The sequence below is a fragment of the Microtus oregoni genome, unplaced genomic scaffold, assembly GCF_018167655.1.
Source record: "Microtus oregoni isolate MIOR12 unplaced genomic scaffold, Mior012 000016F_ref0000370, whole genome shotgun sequence".
Classification (NCBI taxonomy): domain Eukaryota; kingdom Metazoa; phylum Chordata; class Mammalia; order Rodentia; family Cricetidae; genus Microtus; species Microtus oregoni.
Genome location: NW_024543075.1, coordinates 40,260,979 through 40,275,491, shown reverse-complemented (window position 1 = coordinate 40,275,491; position 14,513 = coordinate 40,260,979). Strand labels below are relative to the sequence as shown.

Below are 14,513 nucleotides of genomic sequence, written 5' to 3'. Positions count from 1 at the left end.
GGGGCTCATGCTTGAAAGGTGGGCACTTTAGCCACCGAATCTTTGCCCCAACCCCGGAAGCAGTGCTGTTAGAAAGTGGTACATATTTGTAAAAGATAATGTCTTGTGGGGATATGTAACTATCTTTCTTTTTCAAACAGAAATCTTTTTATTCTATGGGCACTGGTGCTTTGCCTTCATTTATATCTGTGTGAGGGTATCAGATCTGGAACTGAACTTATGGCTGAGAGCTGCCATGTGTGTACTGGGAACTGAACTCAGGTCCTCTGGAAGAGCAGTCAGTGCTCCTAACTGCCAAGCCATGTCTTCAGCCCCTATCTAATTTATATACATTCTTGACCACTGTGTTCTGATGCAAATGTTTTTTTTTTCATCTGAGTCCTAGTAAAACTTTTTTTGGGGGGGGGGGTAAGAACACTATTTTAGTGGTACAAAGCTTGGTGTTTTAGATTGCTTTTGGTAGCAATTAAAAGAAACTCCAGTCTCAAATGGCAATAATCAACAAAAAATTAATTATAACTAGGATTACAGTTTGGGAGCACTTTGTTTTTAATCTGCCATTCTCAGTCTTGTCTTCAGCCTAATGCCCAGCACTACAGGGAACTGTAATTCAATGTGGTAGTTTCAGTGCATGGCAGGAACACTGCAGACGTATCTGTTTGACAAATGAATTTAGGATTGGGGTGGTCAGAGCCACCTGAACACTTGTGTACAGATTTGTAGGTAAAAGTGGAGTCTCTGGGTGGTAGGGACCAAAAAGTGAAGAGAGACTTTGCCAGGGAAACCACCCAAAGGTCTGCATGATATCAGAGGCACCAGGTAGGTTGAACAGCAAGCAGATGACTGGTCAGTAGGCAGAATAAGGAATCTGGTTCTGTCCCATAGAAAATGTGCTACCAGAGACCCACCAGGTCACTAAAATGATCAGGGTCCCATCACTACAGCCGTATGTCTGGGGCTTCCCATGAGAGAAGCCTTGTGAAAGGAGATAAAGTAGGACATGACTCTACTGAAGATACAGGGAAATGGTTACCGGCTTAAAAAAAACACAGGTTGGGTTCATAGTGCTAATGCATAATGCACTGCCTGGCCCATTAGTTTCAGCCTCTTTACCCATTTCTAATAATCTATGTAGCACCATGAGGTGCGCTTACCAGGAAAGATTCAGCATGTCTGACCTGGCTTAAGCCAAATCTTGAAGTTAGCAGCAGGTGAATTGTGACAGGGCTCGCAACGACTTTCAACCCCCAGAAATATGTTCATTTGGAGCCTTAATATTTCCCTAAACTTTTTATACTTTATTGGGGAGGGGAAATGCATTATCACACTGCAGATGGAGACCAGACAACAGCTTTCCCAAGTGAGTTATTCCAGCCTGCGGTTCCTAAGTATCAAAGTCAGAACATCACTTAATGGCAACTGCCTTTACCTGCTGAGCCATCTCTGTCCCCTTCACACATACTTACTAAGTGTCTTCCAGTCCCCAGCATCACCTTACACACTAGAGTATGCAGGCTTGAGAATGTTTGCAATAAATCTGGCCCCAGCCAAATATGAAGTATCTACCATCAAGGAGCTCATAATGGTATGGGACACTGAATCCTTAATAATCTGGCCCCCCCAAAAATTTGAAAGAGTCTCTATGTTGAGTTCCAGTTCTTTAAGGTAATGTGCCTCACCCACTTAAAAAAAAAAAAAAAACAAAACTTTTTATACTTTATTGGGGAGGGGAAATGCATTATCACACTGCAGATGGAGACCAGACAACAGCTTTCCCAAGTGAGTTATTCCAGCCTGCGGTTCCTAAGTATCAAAGTCAGAACATCACTTAATGGCAACTGCCTTTACCTGCTGAGCCATCTCTGTCCCCTTCACACATACTTACTAAGTGTCTTCCAGTCCCCAGCATCACCTTACACACTAGAGTATGCAGGCTTGAGAATATTTGCAATAAATCTGGCCCCAGCCAGCTGCAAGGGAAACAGCGCCAGAACAGCTCCTCACTGAGCTGCGTCCTTCTGCGTCAGCAGTGACCCTCCACCTTCTTTCTACCTCAGGCGCTGACCAAGTGCTCAGGTCAGGAGACCTTCAGGATCTTCCCGAGACTCCCCAGTCAAGTTCTGCGTCTACAGAATGGCAGCCAGGATGGATTATATCCATAGTACTCAGTGGATATAAACAAGTTCTGTTTCTCCCATGACCCAGCTATTCTGAAACCGGATTTCCTCTTTCTGGGTTCCCACAGAGGTTCACTTCTGACAACAAAAGCTTCCAGGAAATCCCCAGCAGGCTTAAACTTTCTAATGCTTCACTCTCCATCACCTTCCTCTTCACACCCTCTACCAAGAGGAAGGAACTTATCCTCTGAAGGTCAACATCCTGTCAGCTGCCTACACCCCTATCTATGTGCAGGGTGGCGGTACATCTATTTCAGTCTACATTCAAGACCCATTCAGAGGTTGAGGGAAACACATCAATGGAACGTGTGACCTCGACAAAAAACAATGCTTGGGGTATCCCCCTTCCGTTTTAGGGGTACCAGGTTATTTAAAGCTTCCCTTACAGAGGTCTCACTGCTACTTATCAGGAAGCAATCTCTCACAGTAGGCTGTCAAAATACTGTCAATGAGGGGGAAGAGACTCAGGCGGCTTCCCCCTTCCTGTACATCTATAGGCTACTAAGGGAGGGAACTTTCCTTCAGCAGAATAGCCATTGGTAAGATACCCACGCTCCTGTAAGCAGGCCTAATGAAACTCACTGGAACACACACACATGAAAGTGGAAGGGGGACTAGGTGAAGAGGAACAAGACAGAATGACGGTGTGTGTGTGTGTGTGTGGTAAGACCAAAATACACCATAACTTAGAGCATAAAAACCAAACAAAAGGCGCTAGGCTGGAGAGATGGTTCAGTGGTTAAGGGCATTGGTTGCTCTTCCAGAGGTACTGAGTTCAATTCCCAGAAACCACCTGGTTGCTCACAACCAACTCTAATGGGGTCTGATATCTGATGCCCTCTTCTGGAATGGAAGCATGCATGCAGATACTCATACCCCAAACAAAAAAGAGAAATCCCAAGGGGTGGGTCTCTAAACTGGGTATCAACCATAGTCATCACAGGAGCTAGTTTGGAATCAAGTGATACAGGGCCCATTGAAATAAGTGTTAAGATAAGCAAACCAAGTCAGGCACTGGTGGCACATGCCTTTAATCCCAGCAATTACAACACAGAGGCAGGCCAATCTGATCTACAGAATGAGTTTCAGGATAGCCAGGTCCACACAGAGCAAACCCTGTCTCAGAAGAATAAAAAGATAAGCAAATGGCCCTGTGTGGTGGTGGCACTCGAAGGCCCAGCACTGGGGAGGCAGGGACAGGACTGCTGTATGCTGGATGCAGCCTGGACATCAAGACTCTCCTTCCCCACCAAAAGGCAAAGCAAAACTGGACCCAAGATTCAGAAACACAAGCTGTAAATTTACTATCTTAGGTGGCTGAGCATCTGGATGCCTCTCACTTTCCAGAAATCCTAGGACAAGAAAATCAATCTCATATTTTCACATCAAAAATTTATCTACTGTGCAGAGAGGACGATGACCAGCAAGGTCAGGGGCCCATACCACCGTTCTACTTGACAAAGCTACTTCCGTTTCTCACACACCACAAGAGCTCCACGGTCTGTGAACACATTTATGAGAGCTGCGCACTCTCCAGTCCCGGTTAAGTCTCTGGTGTTTGAACTGTGTGGGAGCTGTGGAGGCTTGCTTCCCGGTTATGGCGCAGGTCCTGCTGCAGTCCCAGTAGCAGCTGGTTTAGGAGAGTAAGGTTGCTGTCTCTCTTTCGCAAAGGCAGGGGTGGGAGGCAGTTCCCTTTATATTCAATCACTGCCATCTTGGCCCGATCTTGCTCCTTCCGATTTGGGATCTGCAGCATTCTGGTGTAGCTCCCATTCTGACCTTGGAACCTAGGCGCTAGTACTTTAAACAGCTTTGGGATCAAGTCCTTCTCCTAGATAGGGAAAATTAATCAAAAGGAAACAGTCACAACTGCAGAGGCAATCTAACTTTCAATTATTCCCAGAGGTAGGGTTCAAACCATTTTCACAGGCTTTCCCCACCACCCAATCATCTACCAAGTTACACAGAACCATTTACAGGTAGTTGTGTGGATGCACATTGTCTTCCAGTTGAAATAAGGGAGACAGACATTCGTCTAAGGTAGCTCATGACACTAGTACATAAGCGAACAGCTTGGCTTAAATCTGCCCGGCACCCGGTCCTCTAAGGATTCCTTCCCCAGCAGTAGGCAGGGAACACTCACAGTGAGCCAGAAATCAGCCATGCGCATGGCTCGCTCGTTGGTGTCTCCCAGCTTCGCATAGTCGATGAGCTGTTGAGAACAAAACATCACCGATACAACACGTCCAAGACCCGAGTCACCCACCTCAGTCCAACCATCCCACTAGCTAAGCTAATTCAGGACGCTCCTAACTCCGCAACCCTAAGCAGCCTTCACCTGCAGCGCGACAGGAAGGTGCTCAGTTGGGTGCCACGGGATTCACTTCCGTGGAGACAGCTGCCAGCCTCGCCCTACTCCCCACACACGGCCAGCGCGGTCCTCTGGGGCTGGACCCGGCTCTCACCTTCTCCGCGTAGCCTCTCATCTCGTCCACGCGTGCCCATGACGCCTCGATGCGTTCGTGGCGCACCAGGCCCGTGAGCAAGTTCCGCAACAGGTGGATGCGAGACTCGGGGCCGAGGCCCAAGCGGCGGTAGACGCGGCCATGGGAGATAGCGGCTGCGAGCGACAGCCTCATGCTGCCACCTTAGCCCCACCTCTCAGGGGGCCGGAAGGGGAAAACGACGGCGGCGAAGGAGGCGGAGCCAACTTTCAGAGGACGCCTGCGCAGTAGCTCGGCGCGTGGCGGGCGTGTTTGCGCGTGCGCATCTGAGTCTGCCTAGCTGGCAGTCTGCGCGAGGGAGGAGCAGGCGTGCTGACGATTTTAGGGCGGCAAGCTGGGCGGGCCTCAGGGTCGGCTCGGTGGCGAGCCGGGGACCTCGGCGCCCTCTGGCGGGTTTCTCTGGGGCTGCGTCAGCCGATAGGCCGTTCCGGGCGGAGCATTCTGGGAAAGTGAGTATCTGAGGAGAACTGCGTCTGAGGGGTGGGGCCTCGCTGGGTTGCACCCCTCTTGCCTGAGGCGTTGCTGGTTTGCTGGCTTTCGGAGAATGGCCTTCCTGAGGAGTTGCTAGTTTGCTGGCTTTCTGAGAATGTTACTTTAAAACCCAGTTTTCATTAGTGAAAGTCGCAAGTATTTCACATTTGATTGACGTAAATAAAAATTTAAGTTAGCTATTTAGTACTAAAAGCTAAATTAATGGATAAATACTTAAAATTTAAAAAATTTATTCTTCTCTCATTCAATACATCCTGACCACAGTTTCCCCTCCCTCCACTCTTCCCAGACCCCAAACATCCTCTCCCCTAATCCCCCCCCTCCACAAAGTTCTCCTAGGAACATCAAACACTGCACAAGAAGGTACAGTAAGATGAGGCTCAAACCCTCAAACCCACATCAAGGCTGGGTGAGGCAACCCAGTAGGAGGAAAAGGATCTCAAGACCAGTCAAGAGTCAGGAACAGCCCCCACTCTCCCTGTCAGCACCTCCCTGCCAAGAAAAAAGATCACCAGTCCAACAGGTCATTTACATATATGTGCAGGATCTAGAGTCGACCCATACTATGATTGCTGCTTCAGTCTGTGAGCCCCTATGAGTCTTATTTAGTTGATTCTGGCCTTGCTCTCCCGGGGTTCCAGAAGCTCCAAGGGGAGGGGCCAATGGAGTCTTACTGGGTTCTCTGTCTGCCTAATGTTTGCCGGTGGGTCTCTGCATCTGCTCTCATCAGTTGCCAGAGGCAGCCTCTGTGATGATGACTAGATTAGTCACTGATCTATGAATACAGCAGAATATCATTAGGAATCTTTTCATCGACCCTCCCCCCCATGTTATATTTGGTTCTACCTCAGGTCTCTGGGCAGGTAAATGCTTTTACTTGACAAAATTATTTTCTCTCTGTGTGTATTCTCTCCCATATGCCATGCTAACTCAACATCCTTCCTGCTCTCTGGAAACGGGTTTATGGGAGGAATTGGGTGAAAACACAGTCTAGCTCTAATGTCTAACAAAATAATGATCTTATTAGGGGTTATTTAAAATGAATGTGTTGCAGTTGGAGTTACTAGAAAACTGAGGGCAGCAGTAACAAATAAAACAATACATTTTCAATGGAAAGAAGTAAAATTTAAGATTGTTTGATTTTAGAAAAATAAGTTTCTGGTCATACACAATATGAAGTTGAGGTGGCCTAGAGCTAAAGAGGGACCGGTGTTTGATGGGATCACCATAACCCCTCACATGGTGTTTCACTTTGGAAACACTGACAAGCCGTTTCTAATTTGGCTTGCACTTCATGGTGTTCTGTCCCCTCCCTGTTTCATTTCCCTGTATTATTAGTGAGGTGAACTGCCTGTTGCTGAAACTGTAAGGTCATTCAAGGTCAGAAAGGAACGGATTCACGCATGTGGTCTTCTTTCTCTTGCCTCCACCATCAAGCCAGTATTCTGTTTTTCTCTTTCTCTCTTAAACATTACTGTTTTTTTTAAAAAACACATTATTTTAAAATTTCTTTGGCGAGCTGGGCGGTGGTGGCGCACACCTTTAATCCCAGCACTTGGGAAGTAAAGGCAGGTGGATCTCTGAGTTCGAGATCACCCTGGTCTACAGAGTGAGTTCCAGGACAGGCTCCAAAACTACAGAGAAACCCTTTCTCAAAAAAACAAAAACAAAAACAAAAATTTCTTTGGTGTCCCTTGATAATTTCATCTTTACTTAGAAGAATTATCTTTTCATTTTTCATTTGAAAGAAAATATCTTATTTAGCTAGGCTTATTGTTATCTTTCATCATACCTCAATATCAAATATTTCATTGTTGTGCCTTTATGTGGTACATGACCTTTCACTGCTGGGTCTAAATTATTAACCAGGGCTCTTAGGTCTATTTCCAATTCCAAAGTGTCGCCGATTGAACTGTTTGTAAACTCTCTGATTTGCTTTCAATCCTTTCTTTCACCCTTGCTGATGTATTTCTTCACCACTGGAAAGTGGGTTTTTCCTTTATTCCCTACTGACCCATTTTAGAAATCTTTGAGTCAGACAGATAACCTTTTAAAATTAAGAGTGTGTATGCGTGTTGTTTTGAAGGCAGGCTCTCATATGTCATGGTATGGATGTGGATGTAGGAGGACGAAGTTCCAGAGTCTGTTCTGTTCTTCCACCGTGGAATCTGATTCGTCAGACTTGCAGGGCAAGCACCTTTATCTTTTGAGCTATCTCACTGCCTTGCAAATTGGCCAACAGACACACCAGAAAAGATAATAAATTCTGTTTGTTTCTTTTGAGACAAGGTCTTTCCACTCTGGAATCCAGGTTGCTCCAAGATTCACTCTGGAATCCAGATTTGTCTCAAACTTGAGACATTGAATTGGCAATCCTTCTACCTCTGCCTACAGAGTACGGGATTGCAGACAGAACTACTTTGCCTAAGAAGCTATGACTGATTATCCAGTCCAAGGATCTAGGCATAATTTATACATATGCCCAACTTTAGTGAAGGATAGTAGTTTTTAAAGTATCTGTGACATTTTTTTCTAGGTTGGAAACAACCCAAATGCTAATTATTGGTAAAATCAATACAAAACATCAACATATAGATCATATAATGGAAAATTATATATCAATGCAGATGAACTAGTGCAGACCTCATATAATAACATGGTTAAACACAAACATAATATACAGTAAAGGAAGTCAAGTACAAAGGACGATACTGTATTATTCAATTGCCTGTTTAAAACCAGATCTGATATATGGTGTTAAATTCCAAAGGACAAGTTATTAGAAGAGAGCATGGGATAAGAACCTGGAGGTACTGGTCATGCTTTACAGCTTGGCGTGGATGGTCCTGGAGTGTGTGACTTGTCACAAACTCACTGAATGGCGCATGTAGAGTTTGCATATTACTTTCACTATATTTTAGTTACAAATATAAAAGAAAATATCTATACCCTTTGTAGTCTCTGACCCATAAAGGTTATTCTCTGAGTATGATATTATTAATAAGGATCTTTAAAGATGTCTATAACTATGTTACATGCTATTATTGGCCTGTCATAACAGAGCTGACTCAGCTATATGATGATGTCCTAGTTAGAGTTACTATTTCTGTGATGAAACACCCAAAGCAACATGGAGAGGAAAGGGTTTAGTTAAGCCTACCCTTCCAGGTAACAAGTCTATCACTGAGGAAAGTCAGGAGCTGATGCAGAGGCACTGGGGGGAGGGGTGTGTGCTGCTTCCTGGCTTGCTTCTGGTGACTTTCTCAGCCTGCTGTCTTATAGAACTCAGTATCACTAGCCCAGGGATGGCCCCACCCACTATGGACTGGGTCCTTCCCTGTCAATCACTAATAAAGAGAATGCTATACAGCAAGATATTATGGAGGCATTTTCTCAGTTGAGGTTCCCTCCTTTCAGATAACTCTAGCTTGTGTCAAGTTGACATAAAACTAGCCAGCACAAGTGGTATGGACAGATGGACCCATTTGTAGAATGAGGGATGTAGCAATAAACTTGGGATCCTGCCGCCAGTATAATCCTTTCTGTAGTGACTGAGCTACCATGCAATCAATTCAGAAAGGTGTCCTGCAGGATACTTAGATGGCAAAAGAGCTGTGGCCTAGTGTCCAGCAGATGGCGCTCTGACAACGTAAGAGGATTGCGGAAGATTTGTGCCTCTTCAGGCCAGGGGATTGCATAGATCACATTCTCTCTAAGTCCCAAAGACAGGAGCAGGGAAAGGGTGAGTCTGAGTGAACAAACATTATTTTATCGAATAGAAACTTAATCCATTCATAAATATATACACCAAGCTGTCAGACTGAATTAAATTTAAGCTAGATTGAACAGCTAATGTTTTTTTCTCTTGTTAATCAGTACACGGGGACTTGGGCCAGACACCAGATTATAGAATAGAGAGAGAAAAATGTTCTTGTCATGATTTCAACTGTAGTTCAAAATTGCCCTTCTTCAAAGCTATTGAGATTCCTTCCCTTCCCTTCCCTCCCTCCCTCCCTTCTTCCTTCCTTCCTTCCTTCCTTCCTTCCTTCCTTCCTAGGTTTTTAGAAGATGAAAGGATCAGAGAGTGCACACCAATTATTCTTTCCCTCGCCCTCTCTCCTCTCTTATCTCTGTTTCCTGATTTGTCTTTGAGTTTTGCAAAGTTGGAGGGATTTGAATTTGTATCAATAGCTTTTTTAAGCTTATGTAATTGTCCCTCTTCCTTGAAGAGAATGAATGGTCTTTAGGTTGGAGGGCTTCTAATAAAGACCCCCATTAAGTATGATATGTACCAAAGGTCCATTAAATACAGGATTCTGTAGTAGATACAGGGTACATGAAGAAGAAAAATCCAGCCTTGTGCTGTACACTGGGAATAAGAGAAATAGGGACAGACTGTTATGACTATCTTTGCAGAAAAAGTTGCTGAGTCTGACTTTAATACTACTTTTACCTCTAGACTCATATTCTACGACATCCCTGATAGTATAAGCTATTATTTCTTTATCTTTTGCCAACATTTCCATCTTGCATTTAAATGACCTAACCATATTTTCATCTGTTTTCTATGTTCTTGCTATGTATCATCTGTATACATCGCTTGGAAAAGATCTATGTTTAAGTCACATTGTAAAGTGCTGAGTCATGGCCAATCTATGCATTTATAGGCAGTGTGTTTGATGTGAAATAGTGTAGGTCTTGAGTTATGCAAAAGTTATATGTTCATGTATGTTAACTACAGTTCTATTTAAAGTAAATTCAAGAATTTCAGTTGCCTCCAGAATGGTCTAATAATTATATATACAGGAATCTGACAGAGGTGTTTAATTATTAAACTAGATCAATATTTGTTGATCTAGAAAGTTGTTCATAGTAAATTTTTATCTCTCTCTCTCTCTCTCTCTCTTTTTTTGTTTTTCGAGACAGGGTTTCTCTGTGGTTTTGGAGCCTGTCCTGGAACTAGCTCTGTAGTCCAGGCTGGTCTTGAACTCACAGAGATCCGCCTGCCTCTGCCTCCCAAGTGCTGGGATTAAAGGCGTGCGCCACCACCGCCCGGCCATAGTAAATTTTTAGTGGAAAAAAGATTGATAGCTGAGTGTGTGTAAAATTGGCATCTATGCAAAATTATGTTTTTAACCTGGAAGGAGAATGAGCGTTAAAAAGTGCATAGGAGTGATTTTTACATTTTTAATGTTTCTACAAAGTTTTGAAATATTCATGTGAATGTATTATTCTATTAGAAAAAAATAACAAAATTTCAAACTGATTTTTTTCCTACTCAAAATTCTTTCAGGTTTTATTGTATAGTGTTTCTTTCTCGCTCAATTTTACCTCATATTTTTTGGAAATAGGGTTTTATCTTGTAGCCCAGTCTGGCTTCAAATTCTTGATTATTTCACCTTGGCCTCCTGAGTGTTGGGACAACAGGCTTTTGCTACCACACTTGGCTCATAGTGATTCTTAAACTGTACTGCAAATGTTTCAAAGCCATGTGACAATGTCTGGGGACATTTTTTTTTTGTCATGGCTCTTGGCAATTATATCAGCATCCAATATGTAGAATTCAGAGCTGCTTAGCATTATAAAAGGCATAGGATAGTCCACCACAACAAAGAATATTCTGACCTTAATTGTTCTTAGTGCAGAAGTTGAAGCATCTTGAGATTCTTTATCCTGTAAACTCATTACCACCATCTGGTGGTGATAGAAGGGCCTTCAACTTTCATGTTTGAGCTGGACTCTGGATGAACTAAGGTTGGGAAGCTCTAAGAATAATAGTAATAGCTGGATTATGAGATACATAAGTAGGGAAGATTCATAGTTGTAATGATATTTGGAACTCTTACTAAGATGTTTCTCCTGCAGTTGTTTGTACCTTTTAAGATTATGTCACACTTTTCGTTTTCTCTTCCCACTGGGCTTGCTAAGATCCATTAGCCAGATACTAAGTTAAGAGTATTACTTTGGAGAAGTGAACACACACCCTAGTCTCTAATCCAGACGCTATCTCCAACTGATAACGACTTGCAAAAGAAAAATTAGTTTTCTCCAAGGGGTCTCACTGGAGAATAAACCACTCTTAAGAGTAGACCTCATGCCTAGCCATAGAAAGAAAGCCTTTGGATGGATGGAGAGAGTTTCTACTTGCATCTCTAGGTGTCTTCAATCACGTATCACAATAAAGTTTTAGTATTAACAGGAGTAATTTCAGCATGAAGCACAGGGACCAAGGCCAGCCTCCTATATAGGCTCAACTTAACTATTACTCTATTTCACTCCTCCTAAGGAAGGCCTTTACAAGGCCTCGGTTTTCTACCTTGATGACAATTCAAAGACAAGTAGAAAAGACCTTCCTTTGTCTATTCATCAGTTTGACCTCTCTTTTTTATTGTTTAGTTTTCTGTTTTCTAATTATCATTTACTGATGTCTTTCGTACCCAGTCACTATGTCTTGTGCTCCTCTCTAATATTTTAAAGGGGACAGACGGCTTATTTTGGTTTTCTTGGTAACTCTTTTGAGAGGTTGTTAGGTCATGAAGGTAATAACATCATAAATGAGTTGTTTCATTGATAAATTTGTAGCTGAACAAAATTTGTGAAGAGGTGGGGGCTATTTGTAGTAAATAGGTCACTGGGGCCAATGTTTGAGGGATATATTTTGTTCCTGAACCCTTCTATTTCACTCTGCTTCCTAGCCAGCATTAAACAAACAGCCTTGGTCTGTCTTATCCTACTTGCCAAGATATTCAGCCTTACCACACGTCCAAAAGAATGGAGCCAAGTGACATGGACTGAAACTCCTGAACTGAGCCCTAAAGCCATCCTCTTTCCTCACTAGCTTTTTTTTCGGGTGTTTGTTGTATCGATGAAAAGCTAGCATAGGCCTTTCCTGCTTGGTGGTGACTTGTGGGAGGCCTGGAAAGGGTAGGTTCTCTTCCCACCTTTTGGGAAGAGAATATTAGGTTGTCCTTATTTTCTTTTTATGGTATATCTTTATAACCCACAACAGTTATTCAAATTTATCTGTATTTATCAGTCTTTACTAGGGCCTTAAGGATGTCACAAATTGGTTTATGCAGAGGGAGGTGCTAAAACATTTGTGAGAGATATTTGTTAGAGATCAACACCCGTGAGCAAAGAAGGGCAGGAGGAAGTTTTTGTAAAGGAGAAATCTGAATGGTGATGCAGGTTTCACAAACTTTCTTGAACCAGGTAGAAGCTCTAGGGTGGGTGAAGACTGTCAGAGCATCTTGTGTTAGGTTGCTTGGTTGGGTCTTTGTGTCTTGCTCAGTGGGAACAGAGAATCCTAGGAAGGGTATGACCTCCAGTGAAGAGACTTTGTGTGTTTGAGGCAGATTTGAACAACGTGAAACCTGAAGAGTGGATGCTTACTGCATTCTCCTCAGTTGGCCAGCAAGTTCTTTCTTGAGGTAAAAGTTTGGAGAAACATTTTTGTTTTACTGTTGAGGAGTTGATAGGAACCACAGCCTGATCTGTTAAGTAAACATAATTATTCTGAAGGAAGATACCAAAGGCAAACTATTAAGGAGGCTGTTCACAGGAGGACATACCTTGGTTCTCATCTTTTCCAATTTAGAATAAATGCAAATCCTTTGGATTATATTAAGAGTATTGATAACATTAGGGGTTATTTGATAGTTGCTCTCAAAAAAGTTTAGTAATGTATTTTTTCTGCCTTTCTTCTGTTCTTCACACCCATTTTAAACTTGAAAGTTTTAATTTAATTTAATTTTTTTTTTAAAAAAAGAAGTAATGTTTAGAGAGGAAAAAAAAACAGAGAAAATAATAGTTCCACTACTTGGTTCCAAATGTAGAATTTTGACCTGCTTTTTAATGAATTATAATTGTGTATTATATAGACATAAACACGTTAAAACTTAACAGCAACAACAATAATAAAGTTAAAGCCCTATGTAATTGTGCTAATGTGACTTTTGCTATTCGTTTTGTTGGTACCAGTTGCTACTGACCTTAAATCACATATCATGTGCCAGGCATATATATTTTATTAAGTCATTCTCATACCTGGAGTGATATCATTTTGTAGATGAAGAAAATGAAGCAGAGATGTGTTCAGAGTCACACGACTAATGAGAGTATATGTGTGGTTAAGCAGTCTAAATTCAGAATTTAGTGCTCTTAATTTGAAGTGCAAGGTAGCTTCCCTAGATCTCAGCATATACGTAATACCTACAACTTTACAATTTCATGTACCGTCTTTTCTTTCCTCCCCACCTTTTCTTTCTTTTCTTTTTTGAGACAGATTCTTTTTTTTTCTTTTTTATTGATTTTTATTGAGCTCTACATTTTTCTTTGCTCCCTCCCTGCCTCTCCCCTCCCCCTTCTAACCCTCCCCAAGGTCCCCATGCTCCCAATTTACTCAGAAGATCTTGTCTTTTTCTACTTCCCATGTAGATTAGATCTATGTAAGTCTCTCTTAGTGTCCTCATTGTTGTCTAAATTCTCTGGGATTGTGGGTTGTAGGCTGGTTTTCTTTGCTTTATGTTTAAAATTCTTTCTGTGTAGTCAAGGACACTACATATGCTGGATCCCTTTGCCTCAGCATCCTGAGTCCTAGGATAAGCATGTACCACCATACCTGATTCCTTTCTCTTCTTGCCTCCCATTTCCTTAATAAATTACTTGTATGTAAAACTATGCTTCTGAGGAATCCAAGACAGCATTTTCTATACTGATGGTAATTGTTGTAGTGACTTTATTAAATGTTTAGTTTTTTAGTATTGGAATCATTGTAATTACTAATAAATTCCCAAAGACTTCAATAATCTGGAGTATATTTGAACTATTAAGTTATAATTACATTTATGAAGGACTAACTATATTGTCTAGTTATATTGAATTTATATTATATAATATAATGCAGTTATGTTATAGTCATATTGAATATTACTCCTGGTTTGGGGTGGAGAGGTCATTTAAGCCTATCAGTGTGTCCTTTTTTTAAATTAAATATTTATTTATTTAGTATACAATATATTTTTTCAGGCCAGAAGAGGGCACCCGACCTCATTACAGATGGTTGATGGTTGTGAGCCACCATTTGGTTGCTGGGAATTGAACTCAGGACCTTTAGAATAGCAGACAAAGCTCTAACCCCTGAGCCGTGTCCTAATAGAATGTTATTTGAAAGGAAAGGAGTAGGGAGAGACACTGCAATGTAATAACATATCATTATATATACTTACTCTTTGTGTTAAACTGTTTCTATTTGATTTATAGTGATTAGTTTATTCCCTCAAAAACCACGAGGAATCTATTTCAATGTTAAGTTATCTACGAGGGCACAGTGACTATGTTC

The 14,513-nt window shown here is 42.1% G+C and overlaps 1 protein-coding gene across 1 annotated transcript; it reads right to left on the bottom strand.

The window, feature by feature from the left end:
• Positions 1-1,277: 1,277 nt before the first annotated feature.
• Positions 1,278-4,860, bottom strand: Mrpl17 (mitochondrial ribosomal protein L17). Its single transcript, XM_041667132.1, has 3 exons — positions 4,643-4,860; positions 4,321-4,389; positions 1,278-4,008 (listed from the first exon to the last, which is right to left on the bottom strand). Exons 1-3 carry the CDS (start codon positions 4,814-4,816, stop codon positions 3,721-3,723), a joined length of 531 nt encoding a protein of 176 aa, XP_041523066.1. The 5' UTR covers positions 4,817-4,860; the 3' UTR covers positions 1,278-3,720.
• Positions 4,861-14,513: the final 9,653 nt, after the last annotated feature.

Coding starts and splice junctions, on each gene's coding strand:
- Mrpl17 (XM_041667132.1), bottom strand. CDS start 4,816: ATGAGGCTGTCGCTCGCAGCCGCTATCTCCCATGGCCGCGTCTACCGC. Junction 4,390..4,642: donor TGAGAGGCTACGCGGAGAAG/GTGAGAGCCGGG, acceptor TGTTCTCAACAG/CTCATCGACTATGCGAAGCT. Junction 4,009..4,320: donor TGGCTGATTTCTGGCTCACT/GTGAGTGTTCCC, acceptor TTCCCTATCTAG/GAGAAGGACTTGATCCCAAA.